General features: G+C 42.5%; 1 protein-coding gene across 1 annotated transcript in view; it reads right to left on the bottom strand.

Annotated features, from left to right (window-relative positions):
* COLEC10 (collectin subfamily member 10) overlaps window positions 1-20,908 on the bottom strand; it is a 361,952-nt gene that overhangs the window by 38,246 nt on the left and 302,798 nt on the right. Inside the window, exon 4 of the mRNA XM_069220654.1 lies at window positions 2,692-2,745. Coding sequence (XP_069076755.1) covers window positions 2,692-2,745 — 54 coding nt within the window. The remainder of the gene's footprint in view (window positions 1-2,691; window positions 2,746-20,908) is intronic.

The raw sequence follows: 20,908 nt of genomic DNA, 5'->3' as shown, positions 1-20,908 counted from the left end.
ATGGTGTCAAACTGATTTCTGCAGTGAAGTGGATATAATATAGCTTTATAGCCCACTGTAGTCGTCTATACCAGTCATTAAAGGCCTGAGTTGAAGGTGAGGGCCTTTGATAAGGGAGCGGGCCTTTCATTGCCAGTGTAGCTCAGCTATGGCGGGCTATAAGGCTATAACAACATTTCGCCACAGGAGGGCAAAATATTCTAACAAAGGCCACAGGGGAGCCCTCGGGCTCCTTGAGGCCTTTGTTCACAGCTGTTGCTGTGAGACAAACCTTAGAATGTTTGAGCCCCGGGCTTTTACCAGCCAGTAGAAGCCCAGACCCACTTCATTGTCTTCAATGGAGCTTCCAATATTCCAATGTTGTAATAGTCTACTGAGCCACCAGACCTTGTAGAGGGGTTTTTAATTGTGAACGTTAATGTTGGAGGTGTGTGTCACTAGAAGTATTATTGCCTTCGTAACAGGGTAGGTTTAAAATTCAAAAATATTATTTGAGGATACATACCTTCATCTTTCAGAAATGCAGAAAGTTTGGCTTGTTTCAATACACTCAGTTTAGAAAACACTTTAAGAAGAAGAAAATGTAAGTGAAAGAAAGAGGACACTTTCACAAAACTGTTTTCCTTCCAAAACAATCTTTAATGGAAGAATCCAGGCCAGCAGGCCTTATTCCTCAGCGTCCATCTGCACAGGAAGTGCCAGTTCTGCAGTTTCCAGTATGCATTGCTCAGGAAATGACATCACTGCATTTCCCAGCACCCGAACCAACTTTAAGAAAAGAAGCCAGATCAACGATTGTCATAGCACAGCATCCACCTCCCCAGAATAGTACATCACTGTAATTTCAAACATCCATCACCACAGGAAGTGACACCATCCTCATAATCATACCCAAACCTAGGCCACACAAACTCACATGTGCTGCTTCCTCACAAAACATATACCCCAGTCTCATGTGAACCCCATCAATTACCCTTTCACCATAAAACTAACAAACACACACTCAAACACATGCTCATTAACACACACACCTTGCGGCAGTCCATGTCCTAGACATGGAAAACCTATCTCATCTATCACACTCTTCCTCATAGAAACATTGCTCAATCCACATCCTTGCACATTCTACATGTCCTTGTTCTTAAAAGCCATTGCATAGAACAAGTGCATGTGCTTATAAAAAATAGGAGGTGGGCCAGCGTTATCAATAAATTCTCTTTGTCTCATAGGCAAGCAAGCAACACAACTTCATGGAGGTCTTAACATGCCACTTCCCATTCTCTGCAACTCCCTCTGCCTTCTGCCACTATCCCTGACTTCAACCTCCCAGTCAACTTAAGAATGAATTTAACAAGAGACATCCACCACAACCTCACCACCACACTCAACATTGTACAGCATGCCATCCTACAAATGCACTCCAAAAGTCACAACGTTGACCTTGTCTTCTCACCAAAAGAAAACATTCTATGCCAGTTTTATACACCCACATACTGACTACTTCGCTAATCCTGTCTTCCTGCTTGATGTCCAACCAGCACATCAAGGTAAAACTAAAAGAAAACAACAAACCTCCAGATCTTTTTAAGACTTTCACATCAAAAACCTAAAACCCAAACTCATCTATCACTCTGCTACTTCAACAAATGATGTCAACACCCTTCTAAACAACTTCAACACCTTTCTAAGAAAGTATGTGAACGTTCACACTCCAACTAAACCATGCAAGTTCAAGTGGAACCCTTCAGCAACCTAGTATGCCAAAGACATTGCCAACAACATACAGTTCAATCAGAAGACAGGAAAGAAAATGGAATAAAAAGAGAACTCTGACAACCTCGTGCTAATAAATCCTGCTGCATATCATGCAAACAATTTATCACATTAGCCAAAGTGAAGTAGTATACCAGCACCATCATTGAAGCTGCCAACAGAAGTTCTTCAAGACAAACAATCAAACCACTGCTTCACCCTCCTATCCCACACTCCAAGGATAAGTGTAATGCCATCAACATCTTCTTTAACAAATTAATAGAGAAAATCTGACTGCACAGCAACAAAATAAGGCCTGCTTTTCCTCTGACACCCAATCCTGCATTCTGTGATTTTTTCAGTGGTCATCCTTCAAACCCCTCACCACTCTCATACTTTGCCAAAACTCCCTCATTGCCAAAAGATGGTGGCTTTCTATATCATAATGCAGTCACAGTACACTTTTGCTCTTCGAAAGCATACATTCCTCCAATCACCTTGACTGCATCGTTGTATTTGACCATGCATATTGTTTGGCTGACTTTTGGCTAGATTTGCCCTGTACAAATACACATGCCATATATACATGCCCAGCTGGCATGCTAGTCCATACGTTCCTAATAGCAGTATCTGGATTAAGTATTACAATGCAAAGAGATCTGCTTAATTTAACACTGCGTACCTATTCGAAAGATGAACATCCTAGTTGAAAGGTATATAGTGATATAGATCATTTGGTCTTAAGTTAGTTCTTCTGCAAAACCATTGAGGGCCTTATGCACAAAACATGAAATACATATATGCTCAGAAAAAGCTAGAAGTAATGCATGCATAACATGGTCTACTGGCCCGTCAATCTGTCTGTCTGTCTTGCAAACACATTCATGTTTTTGGTAACAGAAAATATTTTCACGGTTAAATGTTATAACCACGAGTTACCTGTCTTTCCTTTTCTTCCAGGAAGACCATATAGACCTTTGTGTCCTTTGCCACCTAAATTGAGCATAAAATAAATACAATTCAGTAGAAAAAATCATGAATACTATTTTGCAGTAGGATATCATTTATAAACCTGTCCATCAATATATGTATTAGTCTGCAAAGCAGGCAGGATTAAAATGCTAGAGTGACCACTTAATGCTGTGAGATAAGAGAAAGAACGTATATGTTCTAAGGGATACAAATATTACGTTTCTCTTATCACTGATTTATTGCATACGTTCTCAAGAATATTTAGTAGTAGTAACAGGATATGTTTATGTGAGTGGCACCTTCATCCTTTACCTTGCTTTGTGTGCCCTCTCATGCCCATCTGTTCTGCACTAACTTCTTGGTGCAATTTAGTTCTCAATACTTAACATATAATTATTTTCACTCAGATCAACTCAAACACTAGGCATCCCTCCAACGTGCTCTCAGTCCCTTTGCTACTGCTTCAGTTTGCCACACCAACATCTTTGATTGATAAATGTGGATCATATTTGTGTGATTAATGTAGTGTTTCATTTTTCTTTTGGTATATTTTTTGTAAGAAAAGCAGCAAATTGTTTTCACCGATGAGAGCTTTGCCAAGGCAATGCACCATATATCATATTACCATTGCTTTAATAACAATTTAGAAAACCTATTAGAATAATGAACAGAACCAATTCATTCAACGCTCAACAGTCACATTCCTTTCAGTGCACAATTCAACAGGGTTGTAAAGAGACTGCAGTGGACAATTACAACTAGTAATAACATCGTTTTCTTCCTTTTTAACGTTTATTTTCATTAAAATGAATCACTTGATATCTTAGTTGTAGCTAATAGATTACTTTTTTATTATTATTATTTTTTATTATTTTTATTCAGCAGGTAAAGCTTGCATTACATACATTCATCCAACTCACAACATTGCTTTATACATTGATGCTAGACTTATTTACATATAATAAATGTTGAATTTAAAAAAAAAGAAAAACCCTCTTAAATGTGTACCTTTAACTTCCCCTCCCCTCCGCTTGATTTATCAGCAAGTTAGTCATTTTAGCCCATATCCCTTTGTTACTTTGCATGGCTCCTATCCGCTGGGCATATCATTTTTCTTTAACCCTAGTGGACTCCATTTTCGCCTACCATTGTGCGTATGTCGGGGGGACTGGTGATTTCCATGCCTGCAGAATAAGTGATAAGGCTATTACAGTACCCACGATTATCATTTGTCTGGATGGAATAGACAAGTTTGTATCCTGTGTAATGCCCCAGAGAGCCACCAATGGGCTACGGGCAATCACATGGCCTATCCAGGAACTCAACCTCTGAAAAATCAGGTCCCAATATTTTGCTAAAAATATACAAGAAAAGCACATATGTATCCAATCCCCCTGTAATTTTTGACAACGTGGACAGGAGGCTGATATCTCTGGATACATTTCTCTTATCAAAGCGGGGTATAATACAACAACCACTTAGAAAACAGGGTGATCCTTTTAAAGTTGGCGCCTCTTAGTGCTTTATACGACACCTCGTTGTGCTTTCTCTAATGCTGTATCTCTATCTTACATCCTGTCATGCTGGCTATTCGCATCCAAGTTGGGAGATTACCTTGGTTGACCTTGCATCCTGAAGTAGTTTATACCATTTACCAATACCTAATTGATTATCATAGAAGGCCTGAGCAATAGCTTTATTAGCACCGTTCAATGGTTGTTGCGCTGAATGTAAGGAGTGCAAAATTTGGCAATATGAAAATTTTTAAGTTTCTGGAATATCACTTGCACCCATTACACACTGTGCCTATGTTTTAAAGCGATCTGCTATATAAAAATCCTCTAAAATCGTGAAGCCCAGCGTGTCCCATTGCTGTATATTACCTTGAGTTAATTCCACTTCTAAAAGCCAAATATCCCTTACTCGTAGGAACGAGTATGCCTTATCAATTTGATACTTGCCCTTTATCTGTGATATGGTTGATTAAATCATAACCAGTAATTTATACCTAACCCTTTTTGGTAGGCGAGGGAATAAAAAAAAACGTGAAATTGAACATTGGTTTCTAGCATCATCTGATTGAAATAGAAGTTGAATTTTGGCTTTTGCGCTGCTCTTAATGCCCAATTCAATACTGCTGCTTCATAATAAACCATCATATTGGGGAGAGATAATCCCCCGTCTTCCACTGCCAAAGATAGCTTTGCCAACTGGAGCCGGGGATTCTTGTGATTCCAAATGAATTGTCTGATTAATGCATCTAGCTTGTAAAAAAACTTTTTGGGAACTCGCAAAATTACGCTTGAGAAAACAAATAATAGTAAAGGAAGGACCAACATTTTAACCAATGCTGTCCTCCCTATAATGGTCATAGTAGTCTCCTGCCACTTAAGAAATAATCCTTGAATTTTTTTTAGAACATTCATGTGGTTCAGCTGGAACAAATCTGCCGAACTCTGAGATACGCATATACCCAGATATCTAATGGGGTGGGAAGCTGAAGATACAACACGAATACCTTGCGGCAGGACCGATGATTCTGCATTATATAGCAAAGCCTCAGATTTAGATTGGTTGATTTTATACCGCCCTAGCTCTGAGAATGCCCTAATCTTTGCCAATGCTCTATCGATATTGTATTGATCCCCACGAAGATACAAGATCATATCATCCACATATAGCGTTACTTTGGGAGATAGAGGGGGTTGAATGTTTGCATCTTGTCGGATCGCTGCAGCTAAAGGCTCGATATAGAGTGCGAATAGAACAGGAGAAAGAGGACAGCCCTGTTGCGTGCCGCGTGTAATTTGTACTGACCCTACTGTTTGAGCATTAACTGAGATCTTGGCTTGAGCCCCAGTATACAGAGTCTGTACTATCTGAATGAACTTCCCGGGGAAGCCAAACTTTGCAAGCACCGAGAATAACACTTGCCATCGAACTAAATCAAATGCCTTTTCGGCATTGAGCATCATAATTGCCGCAGGATGGGAACTATGCAATAGATAATCTAATGCCTGTACTAAAAAGTTGGTATTAGTGAATAGTAACCTACCCGGCAGAAATCTGCACTGGTCCTCATCAAACAATCAAATCAAATCAAAAAACATTTATAAAGCGCGCTACTCACCTGTGAGGGTCTCAAGGCGCTAGGGGGAGGGGGTCACTGCTGCTCGAAGAGCCAGGTCTTGAGTTGCCTCCGGAATGCGAGGTGGTCTTGGGTGGTCCTGAGGTTGGTGGGGAGGGAATTCCATGTCTTGGCCGCCAGGTAGGAGAAGGATTTCCCACCTGCCATGGTGCGGCGGATGCGAGGGACGGCGGCGAGTGCGAGGTTGGCGGAGCGAAGTTGACGGGTGGGCGTGTAGAAGCTGAGGCGACGGTTGAAGTATTCAGGTCCCTTGCTGTGGAGGGCTTTGTGTGCGCGGGTGAGGAGCCGGAAGGTGATCCTTTTGTTGACGGGAAGCCAGTGCAGGTGTCTCAGGGGGGCGGAGATGTGGCTGTTGCGGGGTATGTCTAGGACGAGGCGGGCGGAGGCGTTTTTGTATTCGCTGCAGACGTTTCTGGAGTTTAGCGGTGGTTCCTGCGTATAGGGTGTTACCGTAGTCCAGGCGGCTCGTGACGAGGGCGTGGGTCACAGTCTTTCTGGTGTTGGCAGGGATCCAATGGAAGATCTTTCAGAGCATGCAGAGGGTGAGGAAGCAGGAGGATGATACGGCGTTGACTAGTTTGGTCATGGTCAGAAGAGGGTCCAGGATGAATCCGAGGTTGCGTGCGTGGTCTGAGGGGGTTGGTGCAGTGCCAAGGGCCGTGGGCCACCAGGAGTCGCTCCAGGTGGACGGGGTGTTTCCGAGGATGAGGACTTCCGTTTTGTCTGAGTTCAGTTTCAGACGGCTGAGTTTCATCCATTCTGCAACGTCTTTCATTCCATCTTGCAGGTTGGTCTTGGCGCTGGTGGGGTCCTTGGTGAGGGAAAGTATCAGATGAGTGTCGTCGGCGTAGGAGGTGATGTTGATGTTGTGTTTGCATACGATGTCGGCGAGGGGGCTCATGTAGACATTGAAGAGAGTCGGGCTGAGCGAGGAGCCTTGAGGGACGCCGCAGATGATCTCAGTGGGGTCTGAGCGGAACGGTGGGAGGTAGACTCTTTGGGAGCGGTTGGAGAGGAAGGAGGAGATCCAGTCCAGGGCCTGTCCTTGGATACCGGTGGAGCGGAGGCGGGATATTAGGGTTCGGTGGCAGACGGTGTCGAAGGCAGCCGAGAGGTTGAGGAGGATGAGGGCGACTGTTTCTCCGTTGTCCATCAGAGTTCTGATGTCGTCTGTACCAATACGTGTGCCACCTGAGCTACACAAGCTGCCAGTATTTTAGTAAAAAGTTTATAATCCTGATTTAACAAGCTAATTGGTCGATATGAACCAGGATATTCCAGTGGTTTATCTTTTTTGATAAAGCTGACCACTATAGCTCTTGAAAATTCAGAGGGAACCTCTGGTCCTTCTAATATTGTATTAAATAAATCTAATAATATATCAGCGATTTGATCTTGCAGAATTTTATAGATTTCTGCCGGAAGGCCGTCTTCACCTGAGGCTTTACCATTGGGAGTACCCCTTATTGCTTTAATAACTTCTTGAAAGGTGATGGGGGATAATAATAAATTCTGTGCCACCGCGTCAAGCCTTGGTAAAATTCCTGTATCTAAATATTATTTAATTTGCGAGTTATTTGCTTGTAATTTCTCTGTATTTAGCTTACAGTTATGTGAAAGAAACACTTTATCGATCTTTTTAGGGTGTGTAACAATTCTGCCCTGCTCTTCATCGAAAATAACTTTTATTAAACTAGTCCTGGCACGCTTTTTAATCGACCAGGCGAAAAATCTGCCAGCATGTTTACTTTCTTCATATTGACGTTGATAACTAGTGTGTTTATTTAGAATTTCCTTTGACAGAAAAAAATCTCTTAATTTAGACTGGGCCCTTGCCAGCCCTTGTACCTTCTCCGGACTAGACAATAATTGCTTTCTTTTTAGTGCCTGTTCTAGCTCCTTTTGGAGTAAGGTGCTTTTTTTCACAAGCTATTTTACTTAGGCATGCTTTAAAGGAGATAGCCTTCCCTCGTACAAAGGCTTTGGTTGCCTCCCAGATGTGAAAAATAGGGGAGGATCCCTTATTTACCCTCAAGAAGTCAGTTACTAACACTTTAAGGTTGGCTACCCAGTCTTCCTATGCCAAAAGAGATCCATCCAGACGCCATTGTGAACGACGAGGCTGATCGCCCGAGTTCTTGAATTCGTCGAGATCAACCCAGGGAACAGAGTGGTCTGAGAAGGAATTTCCAAGAATTCCTGTTCTATACCATTTTAATGTAAATTAAACTAGAATATAATCAATTCTTGATGCCGTATTATACCTTTTGGAGTAGCATGTGTACTCTTTAACATAGAGGTGATTGGCACGCCACGCATCTACTAGAGCTAACTCTTGTATCAGTTTTGCAAGGAGTTACGTAGTTTTTGGTTTATTTTGTGCTTTGTTCTTCTGTGATGAATCCCACAGAGTATTTGGAATAACATTAAAGTCTCCTCTTATTACAATATACCCTTGAAGAAGAGAAAGATGCGTATATAATGACTGCATTGGGTTTATATCATCCTCTATTGGACCATAATAGCTTACAAAGTGGACCTCTTTGCCTGCCATAGTTACGGAGACTATTATCCATCTCGCCTGTGAATCTCGAACGACGCTATTAATTCTCCCTACAAATTTCCTAGAGAACAGAATTGTCACACCCCGTACTGTGGCACCCCCTGAAGCATAAAAAGAATTGGCAACATATGGCGGGAGTCTAGGCATCTTAGCGTTAATCTTTAGCTGTGTTTCCTGTAGAAGAAGTACTTGAATCTGTGCAGATTCCAGCCAAATAAGCTCAGGGCAGAATTTTGCGTTGTTATTAGCCCCATTCAGATTACAGGAGGCTACTCTAAATTTAAATCCCATCATCTTGCGAAGCTAATAGATTACTATTAAAACTAAAAAGGAGGAAAATTCAGCCATTCTTTCTTGCATCATTTATTTATTTTGCCATAGTGGGGTAACAAAAAGGATTCAAGGTTCATCGCAAAAGACTAACAAAGGGGACGGGTAGAAGCAAAACAGTGCTATCAGTCCATCCACCATTATAAAAACAAAGATACATCGAGGGGAGGAGGTAGTAGGGGGAGTAAGTGAACAGGTAGGGAGGGAAGGGAGGTCACTCTGTAAGGGGAAGGGATAGGAAGGACAAAGGGAGAATAAGGAATCAGGAGTCCACTAGTCTTCAGACAGATAATCCCTCTCATACCTAATTTGAACAGCAGCACAGTAACAGTATGCCAATCTAATGATACAGTCATATTCTGGAGAAGCAAATATGAGTCTCTATGATAAGCTATCAAAGAGGTAGTACAAAGCAGAACATAACATAACCCAATATCCCAGCAGGGATCAGGTTCAAGTGGCAGACAGACCAGCCTAAAGTGTCAGCATGGTAAGAGTGGTGCAGGTTGGCCGAGTAAGTAACTGTTCAGTAACCATGAAGGGGTAGAGAATGGCACAAAAATGAGACGGTGTGGTGCACTACAACCACCCTCCCTCCATTCATGTGTGCAACCCAACAGTAAGATAGCCATCCACATAATATGGTAGGTCTCACCCGCCTGGACTCACTATGGCATCAAAAAAGTAGAACACCTACTGCACGTGCCATGGATCGCATCTCAACTGAACCAGCAGGTGAGATTCCCATGGGCCACCAGAAGAGATGGGAAAACTACACTAACACAGCCGGTCCATAGCCATCCCCGGCCAGGAGAATCAAAGAAATACAAAACAAAGGGGTGAAACGGAAGCAATGATGGGGCAGAAAAGCAACCTAGTCAAATGAGGAGACAATTGCTCCCAAAACTCTCTCATAAATCTCCAGGCTATTATATAGGGTGTAGGTAGTACAATCAGGATGTGCCATCACTAGCAAGTTCTAGCAAACAATCATGGCCTGTGAGATTCATGTGTTGACACCAATGTCATTGAACACAGTTTTTGATCACAGAAAGAGCTTGGGCCAGCCAATGATCAGTATGCGAGTTGATATCAGTCATGTCATACAGAAGTGACAAGTGGGAAGACTGAGTCAATGACAGGGAGCTCTACCTGTCCAGAATGTCCCATACTGAAGTCTATTCGAGGTTTAGAGGCCCACAGGACTACAGAATATGGTAAAGGTCACAATGGGGGTGTCCTTAATTCCAACATTGGTTGTGCTGTAACAGACAAGTCTGGTTAAATTTAGATGGAGGCCTGTATCAGTCACGAAGGACCTTAAAACAAACAAACTTAGGCAGAGTCTCTCTTAGTATTCTATCATGATCAAAAAGCAAGGTACCCTAGTCCTCATGCGAATATCAGAGGACCTGCAAATGTAGTCTGTGAGTGACATATCGGAATCCACTCAATGATTAGAAACCTTTAGAGCCCCAACACTATTCCCTAAAGCAGCTCCAAAGCCCCAGATAGTGGGAAATGAAGGACACAGCCAGGATGATCTGAGAAGGCTCCAAGGCACTCTTAATACTGTCATCTAATTGTCCATATATCTAGTAGTTGGTGACAGAGGATCCATACTCCTCTCCCAGTTGCAAAAAAGGTTTCTGAATGCCGTCTCACAAAACGTTGTCCACACTTCATAATCCTTTCCTGTGCCATGACACCCAATAGAATGGTGCGTTAACGTTACAGAAGTATGTATTACACCACAGAGGTACAGCAGCATGGAGGAAGTGAAGTAACCCCAGTAGCTTATGCACCAAGTGCCATGCCAAGAGAGTTGCATGAAGAATCAGATTCCCCATCTTAAGGCAATGCAGGGTAGACAAGTATACTGGAAGGATTGTGGCTGGACACCCCATGATATGGCATTCAACTCGAATTGGCAAATCTCTCATTAACCACGGGCATTGTCCTAGTGGCATGGAAACACGCAATGGTTAAAGCACTCCTGAAAAAGCCTAACCTTGACCCCGTCGATCTAGCAAATTATCGCTCAATTTCTCTCTCAGCTGGGATGAACAAAATACTGAAAAAGACATATCAATTTTGTGCACTCGGATTTGTTACAGAAACATGATGCGTGCATTCTATGCAGCCCAGATTTCATTCCTTTCATGGCAGAGACCGCTCTTCTGGCTTTGGTTGAAGAAGTTAAAATGCTCCTAAATTAGGGAGGGTCCGTAGCGATTATCCTCCTAGATCTTAGTTAAACTTTCAATACTGCGAATCATAATATCCATGTGGCTAGATTAGAGGGCTGAAATTGCCTGAACTGCTATAGCTTGGCTTTAGTCTTTCTTGGAAGATAGGACCTTTCAGCTCTTTAAGGGAGACTGTATAACGACCAGTCTCCCCCTTACGGGTGGAGTACCACAGGGCTCCTCGCTGAGCCTTACTCTTTTTAATCTTTATATGAGACCTCTTGCAGACATCATCCTCGCCATTGGGGTTTCAATAATATCTTATGCAGAGAATATGCAATTGGTCATTTCTCTTTTCTGGAACCACGGTTATAAATCCCCCTCATTAGGCCCCTGTTTAGAGATGGTTGCCAAGTGGATGAAGAGCTCCTGTCTCAAAATAAACAGAGACAAAACTGAGCTTATGATCCTGGGGAACAATCTCAACTCATCCCTGAATTTGGGCTGGTCAATCTGCCTAGGTGTCCACTGTCCCAGCTCCAGATGCAGCCATAAAGAGCTTAGGAATGTGGCTGGATAAATCTCTTAAATTTACACCCAAGCTGTAAAACTCGCCACTATTTGCTATGGTATGCTGAGGATGCTGCACAGAACTCTCCCCCTTTTTCCTTTGAATTCAAAAAGGCTGGTAGTCCAGGTTCTTATTCTTTCTCGTCTGGACTACAGCAATTCACTTTAATTTGGAGCACCCAAAGCCACAATAAATAAATTGTAGGTAGTACAGAACTCTGATGCTCGAGTTCTGCTCAACATACTGAGACATCAATCGGCCCGACAAGCCCTATGCCTCCTCCTCTGGCTTCTCGTGGCTAAAAGGATTAAGTTCAAATCACCCTGCATTGCGCATAGGGCAATTTGGGATAAAAGGGCACCTTCTATCTCTTTCTTACTGCTAGCTTTTTACACTTCTGGGAGTTAGCTGTGCTCTTCTAATGCTGGGATGTCTGTGGGTAGCTGTGCTCTATATAAGTACTCATAGAATAGAAAGGAATAGAATAGAATAGAACAGAATAGGGGCCTCCAGAGGATCAAGTAAGTGCCAGGATATTTAAGAAAGGTGGAAAGCTAGGCTATATGACGTCATGTGGGGGAGATGTAGCCCCCACCTTAGTATCTGCCCACAACCATGAGGTGCAAAGCCAAAGCTTCTACCCACGCTAAATGTGAGAATAATTATCTGTCTCTATATCCAAGAGGAGCACATGAGGTATCCAGAGCGGTAGTATCCCTAACAGATAATTGTACTTTGGGGCCACCATCTTCTTAACTGTTTGAACCTTCCCCCAGAGTGAGGGAGTCATATTTTTCCATTTGAGAAAATCATATTTAGACTTTTCCACCAATGACAGAAGAATATCCTCAACCATACCAGTAAGATGACTATTCATATAAATATTAAGTGTCTGAGCCACCTTAGTAAGCCACTGCAAATCATTTGATTGAATACAAGCGGTGGTAGTCACCTCTGACTTAGGATGGGCTTTGCATTTTGTCCAGTTAATATTATACATGGACAGGTAAGAGATGTGGTAAATAATGGACATCAGAACTGGAACAGAAACATTTGTACGCGTCAGAAGGAACAGACTATTATCAGTGTATAATAACGCCTTCACCTCCTCATTACCCATCTTGATGCCTTCCACCTCCAGTGAATGACAGTAGTGAGAGGCTCAAGGGCCAGCAGGAAGAGGAGTGGTGAGAGAGGGCAGGCTTGCCAACAGCCCCGATGGACTGAGGAAGAAAGCAACATGAAGCCCCCACAGTTGACTTCTGCTGCAGCAAAATCACAAAGACGCCTGACTTCACCAAATGAACCATTCTTTAATAGTGAAAGGTTTTACCTTTAAAATTTGTTTTCAAATTTATTACGTGAGCTGGCTTAAGTGTAGTTATTCCTAGTACAACAACTATTATAATTCACTTTTGCAAATGAACAAATACTAAAGAAGACGGAATTAAAATGCTGATGCAGTTGTACCATTACAGAAACAAACACAGGCCAATGTCAGGTTAAGCGTATTGTTAGAGGCTGGGTATTGGTAGGGGTAAGTACACACCTACCACTAGCAATACACCACCAACACAGGGTTTTGCCCAGTCAAGGTACCACAAAATGGCTCCTGGTTCAACCCATGGTAGCTTGGCAATGGACAGTCAGGCTTAATTCAGGAGACAGGTATGTAAAGCACTTAAATGCACCAATACAATAAATAAGACACATCAAACAATAAAAATCCCACACCAATTTATACAAATAGTACATGTTTTTATCTTTAAAATGGCACCAAAGCAACAAAATCCAATATGGGGAACGAGAGATATGAAGTTTTAAATATTAAAGGTAACTAGCGCTTAGAAGCCAATAGCACTTAGAGGGAAGGTTGCACTGGACCAGGACACAGTCAAGATTTCCAGCTGCCTGCAATATAACACTTTACACTTACTTCCAGAAGTGTTTCTTGGTGCATGAAAGCTGTCCACAATCCCAATCCAAGGTTCCAGAATCTCCGAGTTGCTCCTTGGGATGTTGGGACAACAATTCCTACCATGCACCTGGCCAAATCCTTGAAGTCCACTGGACGCACTTTATTTTTATAAATTGGTGTGGGATTTTTTGTGTGTGTTGTGTCTTACTTATTTACTGTATTAGTGTATTTAAATGGTTTTCATACCTGTCTCCTAACTTAAGCCTGCCTTCTCGTTGCCATGCTACCAGGAGTTGGACCAGGGGCTGATGTTTTGAGACCTTGGCTGGACCTAACAGTGTCTCTGGAGGCATTATTGCTAGTGGTATGGCTTGCCTCCACTAATAACCAGCCTGCAGCAGGCCCTATTCCTTCTCATCGTATAGGAGGCAATTACCACCTCCTGTCTTGTAAAATAAAATCACACTCTTTACCAAAGGTATAGATGCTTCCCAGATAATAATCACATTTGTCTCTTTTGAATGTACGTTGTTAATGCAGATATAATCTGTTTGTTATTTTCCCAGCCATCAAGAATTGTATGCATGGTCTTGGACCAGATTTTGGGATAACCAAGTAGGATAATCTAACATATAATAAATCTAAATAGAAATCATTGTCAGAGTCAATGGTTATCCTCAAAATCTGACGTTGATCTAGACTTAAATTAAACAATTCTGTTTTACTTTCACAGCTGATTTGCCCTAACCTTTATTTTCTTTACATTTCCTTTACTCTAGCTAACCATGTTTCACCAACTTTTGAAATCGGTGATCTTTACCCATTTTAAACTCATTTTTTATTTCAATTACCATAAACTGGAAATGTAGTTATACTTAGTCCACGTGGCCCTCAATTAATTTTCAGGTAAATTGGAAGTAATCACCTACTACTTTTAAATTTTGGGTCTGTGTACCTCCTTCCTTTCAATACATTTATTATTCATAGGTGAGCATATGAATTCCTCAAATTCTGGCAAATGAAGATTATTTAAAACTTATTGCTGTCAATTGTCTGAGTGTTATGTGTGCAGCCATGTTAACAATAAATTAGGCTCTTATAAAAGGAGTACAATAATCTTTCAACAGTGTGGTTTTAGGGAGCTTGCAGATTGACAGATGTTCATTCCTTCACCCCCCCTCACACAATGCCTGGGGTTACCTCACTCCTCAAATATGCTTGGAGGACCTGTGTTGCACAATGTAAACACTTATAACATGCATCCAATGGAAACCACTCAGCAGAGCATCAGATGTACAATGTTACAATCTGGTGAATAGAGCCCACTCATAAGAATGTGACCACTTAATATTCACTGAAGTAAGAAGAAATAGATAAATCAAATCTCCAAAACATTTGGCTAGGGCAATGACTGCCATTTAAACTTTTGCCCAAAGCAAGCCCCACCAACCGGAGTGGACCAGCTGTTTAGAAATCCCATGGTCAACAAACAGACACAGAGCCCAAAAGGGTAACTTGATTTCCAGATTGCTCTTAGATGTATTGTTTGCAAACAAAACTACTCAGAAAACATATATAGTAAGCTCTTAAGATAAGTCACCTCAATGGGAACTGCATCACCAGAAACAAAAGACAAATAGAACAGAAGCACTGTAAAGAAAGAGCACACCTACACTGTAATAATGGTGGTCCTGATTCACAAATTTATTTTTGTAGTATGTGAAGTACCACTACAGTAGTCCTACTTACTACAAAATGTTATTCACAAAGTGTAAATCCTTCTCCACTCATGCTATCTTTTTTATGTGGAGATCCTCACACATGTGCATTTACTATTTAGTAGTAAATGTAGGATAGACAGGGGAGTGGCTGGAAAAAGGGTCATAATTATTACTAAATGGGAGTGATTTAAGGAGGAGTAAGGAGGAACATAGGGAGTTTTTATGGGGGTTCAAGATGGGGCAGAGACCCATAGTCAATACATAGTCAATGGTTATCCTCAAAATCTGACATAGATCCGGTCTTATGTTAAACAACTCTGTTTTACATTCACAGCTTTATTTTCTTAACATTTCCTTTACTCATTGCTATTCACAAACTGCACTTCTTTCTAGTTATTATAGTAAAAAATGATCCATTTTCCTTTATGGCTGTTGTAACTTGCACTTGTAAATTTGACTTCACTGCTGTGTCTTGGAGTGGAGACGAGTAAGTCTACACTTTTGAGTAATTGTACACTTGTTAATGGTAAATAGTCAAAATTATTAAAGTTACTCAAAGGTGTAAGAGTAAATGTACATGCGTAAATTAGTCACAGGTGTAAGTTACACTTGTGAATATTCCTGAAACTGTATCAAACAGTGCAACATTTTTGGAAAAGAACTATATAGTTTAAAATATGAACTTTTGTAACATTTACAGGATACATATAGGAACAAATAACTAAGGGCCAGATGTACGAAGCATTTTTTCAAGTCGCAAACAGGCCATTTGCGACTTGAAAAACGCTATTTGGGATGTACAGACCCATTTTTGCGATTCAGTAATCTATTTACCGAATCGCAAAAAGGGTTTGTGAGTCGCAATTAGGAATGGGTGTTCCCTTCCTAATTGCGAGTCGCAGTCCCATGTATGATTGTTTTGTGACCGCGAAACTGGTGCTAACCCCATGGGACCCCTTCCCCTTTGTGAATGGCAGCAAAAATATTTTTTCAGAGCAGGCAGTGGTCCGAAAAAATTAAAAGAAAACTTTTCTTTTTTTGTTTTTGAAATGCATCACGTTTAACAGGCTGCATTTAAAAAAAAACTAAAAACTGCTTTATTTAAAAGCAGTCACAGAAATGGTGGTCTGCTGTCTCCAGCAGGCCACCATCGCTGTGAGGGTGGCCATTCCCAATGGGGTCACAAATTGCGACCTACCTCATGAATATTCATGAGGTAGGTCATTTGCGACCCCATTGGGAATCGCAAACAGTGTCATTGTCAATGTTGTCCATTAGGTTTTGCGACTCGCAATTTGCGAGTTGCAAAACCTGAATTTCGTACATGTGGCCCCTAATGTACTTGTGAAAATATTGATGTACAAGTTGCTTTATCCATTCCATACAAAAATCAAAGAACAGTGCTATTTGAACTAAATGCACTGTGTATGTTTGTAGGTTGTATGTGATTTCATAGAAAAACAATTTAATGCAATATCATTCCTGAGAAACCGTTTCACCTAAACTGTTTAATGGAAATTTGAAGAATGAATGGCATTTACCATTTGATAGAAACAAATTCTCAAAATGGGCTTTTGCATGCATATTTTTTAAAACCTTTATTTTGTGATTTTTTTATAAATAAACATACAGCAGTGAACAGATTATCAGATACATATCTCTTCAAGAAAACACTGGATAGAGCCCTATGTAGCAATTATTGATCATATGAGTAGTAAGAACCCAGCCAGGGCCAAACTCTCCCCACATTTTGACACGTTCATTTTAGGCATGCCCCGGTGTTGACTCTCCTCCCACCCCCCTATGACGATCCGACCTCTCCTTCATCCATCATTTTGTCACTATCGGAGGCACTGGTAGAGTCCTCTGGATTCAGGAGTTTGTCACAAAGGGTTCTCTAAACCTCCAGGTCCTCCAACACTTTATTGTCCGGTCTACTTAACTTTATATGTATTCCTTCTGCCAAGGCCCATTCCTTAATGTCACTGAGCCAACAATTTATAACAGGTACTCTTTGACCTATCCCAGAGATGGTGACCCGGCATCTGGTTAGCACTAGTGCCAATTGCAGAAATTTGTATGCCATCTATTTCCCTTTTGGGTGCCATATGTTCCCCAGCAGGCAACACAGTGGCATGAGATCCAGTGTAATGCTCACAGTCCTTTTCAAGTCTGTTACCACTTGGTCCCAATACCTATTCACCTCCAGGCATTCCCACACAAGGTGCAAAAGACCAGCATTACTATTCCTGCATCTAGGACAGCTATCAGATGGAGAGGCAGACATTCTGTGGAGGTCTGTAGGTGTAAGGTAAGTCTGGTGCAGGAAATTATAGTGGATTAACTTGAAACATGCATTGCAGAAGACCAAGTGGGTGAGGGCTTTAATATTAATCCATACACAGTCCACTTCCCCCAGTTGGTCGTCCAGACCATGATCATAAGCGGCCTGCGACCGTGGATGTGGCCCATCCCTATCTGTTCTCATAGCCTTATATAGTAATGTGATCAAGTGGTGGCCAGCCCCACAGGACAAGAGTATTCCCAGTGTGTGTGTGATTCCAGGGGCCTCTGGAAAAGTGGGCCAAGTTATCTTAGCTATGTCGGACAATCTGGCATAATGTCAGAAGTGGCCCTGACCCAGTGTGAATGTGATGCATGCCTCCTCAAATGATATCTAGATCTCACCGGGTACCTGTGCTCCAATCCTGAAAGAGCACTTTGTCTATCAATTGTCATACGGGTTTCAATATCCAGATCGGGAGCTCCCAATGGAATGAGGCCTTCTTGAACTCTTTTTGGGCAAACCTTTGCCAGATGGGGGCCGTGACTTGCACTATCTGCGGTACAGTCGGTGGGAGTCCAGCCCCCTCCTTCAGGAGTTCAGGCAGGCGCTCCACCGCTACTCTACCGCCATCAGGTGTTTCTTCCAATTATCTTCGGAATCTAGCCAAATCGCCACAAGCTGTAGATGCTCTGTGTAGCAATGTAGGTCAAGGCTCTGGGCTTTCAGCCCCCCATCTTCATAGGTCTTTTTTAGAGTCAGCAGAGCCCCCCTGCATCGCTTACTCACCCACAGGATAGAGCCAAGTAGGGAATCTAGTTGCTTGAAGACCCTTACTGGAAGTGGGCATAACAAATTCTGCAACAAATACAGACATCTTGGAAGCTGCACCATCTTAGAGATGGCTAAGCGGCCCATCAGAGAGAGGGGCAGAGTGTTCCACAAAAGCATGGAGGATCTAAGGCCATCTAATACCCTGCCTACATTAAGGCTAAGCTGTTGTGCCCCCGTATGTTCTTCTTTGATGCCCATGCATCAAAAGTGGGCTGTTTCCCAGTTCAGGCCCAGAGGTGGCAGTTCATCAGCTCAACTCCCCAACAACGGAGCATGCAGAAATAGTAAGGACTTGCCTCTGCTAAGTCGAAGTCCCGAAAGACCTCCAAAACTCTCCAACAGCTGAAGTAGTAATGGTATGGAAACCCGAGGGGAAGACATATAGAACAAAGCATCATCAGCATAAAGTGAGATTATATGTCAGACATCCCCCAGTTGTATGCCCCAGACATGCATCTCCTGGCATGACCAAATCGCCAATGGCTCTATTGCGAGCACAAACAGGAGTGGCGAAAGTGAGCATCCCTGTCTTGTTCCGCGTCCTAATGTCCACTCCTCAGAGCGAGTACTCCCCACCCTAACTCTCGCCCTCGGCTCAGAGTAGAGAAAGCATACCCAGCTGCAAAACTGAGGGCCAAACCCCATGACCCATAGCACCTTAAGCACATAACGCCAGTCCACAGTATTGAATGTTTTTTCCAAGTCAATCGTGACTAATGTCATTTCTTCTTCAAGGCCCTGATCCTCTTGAAGTACATGGGTTACCCGTCTGGAGGTCAACCAGTGTTGCATCCTGGAATGAAGCCACACTGGTATTTATGCACCAGCTGGGTCAATTATGTAATTGAGAGCAATGGAGCAGCTTGCAGAGTACCTTAATATCTGAATCTTAATTTTTGTGATGGGCCTGTATGCGGCTGGGTCAGCCTCCCGGCTTCAAGAGCATGCACATCTCCCCCTTTTTCATGATTGGTGGCAAAACGCCCTTATCCTTGGCCTCCAGAAATACCTCGAACAGCCTCTGTGTCCCACTGGCGCTGAGAATGTCTGATAAAAGTCAGGTGGAAAGCTGTCACCACCCGGTGCTTTTTTAGCGTGGGAGCTTCATTAATGCTGCCAAAGCTCTTCCAAGTTTAGAGGGGCCTCTAGTGCTTCTACCACCAGTAGACTAAGTTTCTGGATGTCTAAACCCTCCAGGAACCTAATATAATGCTGTGCCTTGACTCCTGTGTTTGTTTGAAGGTTTGCACTATTTTCGCGCTCAAAGTGACCCTCTTGCCCCTAAGAGTCATTAGATGCATTGCGAGTGGAGGGGCAGTTTTCCTACTCAGTATCCAGGCCAATAGTTTTCCTGATTTATCCCCTTCCCAGTGCAGTCTTTGTCGGTATTGTTGTAGAGTGTATTTGTCTAGCCTGACCCAGATATCAGCTATTCAACGACAGATAAGGTATTCCCACCCCTGTGCATTGGGGCGATTAGGGTCTTCCGCCTATGTTTGTGCAAGTTCAGTTACCTCCCTAAGGAGTTCTGACAGCAATTTCCAGCATGTCCCGTAGTTGAGGCCCAAACATGCGCCACTCACTACTGCTTTTAGGGCCTCCAATTTCATGGAGCTGAATGTCGTGGACCCCCAGTTCATCAACAAGTATCCTGTAAGGACATCTGATTAATCCTCGGGCCCCACTGGGTCTTCCAGTATGTCTACCCGTCTCTGCCATGCTCTCACTCTCACTCCGCTACCCCCATGCTATCCTGCAAATAACAGGACAGTGATCAGAGAGGATTGCATGCATATTTTCTAAAGGTGTAAATGGAGTAGTTGCAGGTTCTACTCTCAGAAACATTTTTGTCAGAGGTATTTAATTTCAGCGCTTTACTTCAGGGCACTATATTTTTTAATTTATATATCTTACATTGTCAATCGATTGCTTAGGATGATTCCAATCACCACTCGTAAACACCATCCATCCTGACCACATTACAACCTCTGAACACACTATATCCTTGCTTCCTCAAAACCCGTCACCATGACTAAATTACACCAATCCCTTATTCCTAAACTCCATCCATCCCTGAACCCTAAAAGCCCTTTATCCATTAAACTCCACCCAACTGTGAACCCTAAAAATACTTCTCTACCCCAAAATTCCACACATTATTAAACACTAAAAACTCCTTTCTATATCTAAATCCCACCCATCCCAGAACCCTTAAATCCCCTCACCAGCCCTAAACCCCCATCTCTGAACCCTAAAAAAACCTTCACCACCCCTGAACATTATCTATCCCTGACTCCTAAAAAACACTCACACCCATAGCCAACACCTGTCCCAGATCCCTAGAAACTCCTCACCACTCATAAACACTATTCATCCCAGACCCTTTAAAATCCCTTACCACCCTAAACTCTACCTATTCTTGAACCCTAAAACTCTTTCAGGCCACAAACTCCACCCATACCTGACCCCCTACCACCTGAACCCCTAAAATCTGTCACCACCTCTAAACTCCACCCATTAATCAACCGTAACAAAAACCTTTACTACCTCAAAACCCTATCCAATACCCCTACACACCACCGGTCCCCAAATTCTACATTTCTACTTCAGAACATCACCCATCCTG

The sequence above is a fragment of the Pleurodeles waltl genome, chromosome 2_2 (assembly GCF_031143425.1).
Source record: "Pleurodeles waltl isolate 20211129_DDA chromosome 2_2, aPleWal1.hap1.20221129, whole genome shotgun sequence".
Lineage (NCBI taxonomy): Eukaryota > Metazoa > Chordata > Amphibia > Caudata > Salamandridae > Pleurodeles > Pleurodeles waltl.
The sequence above is the reverse complement of the archived record's forward strand: the minus strand, read 5'-3'. Positions and strand labels throughout refer to the sequence as shown.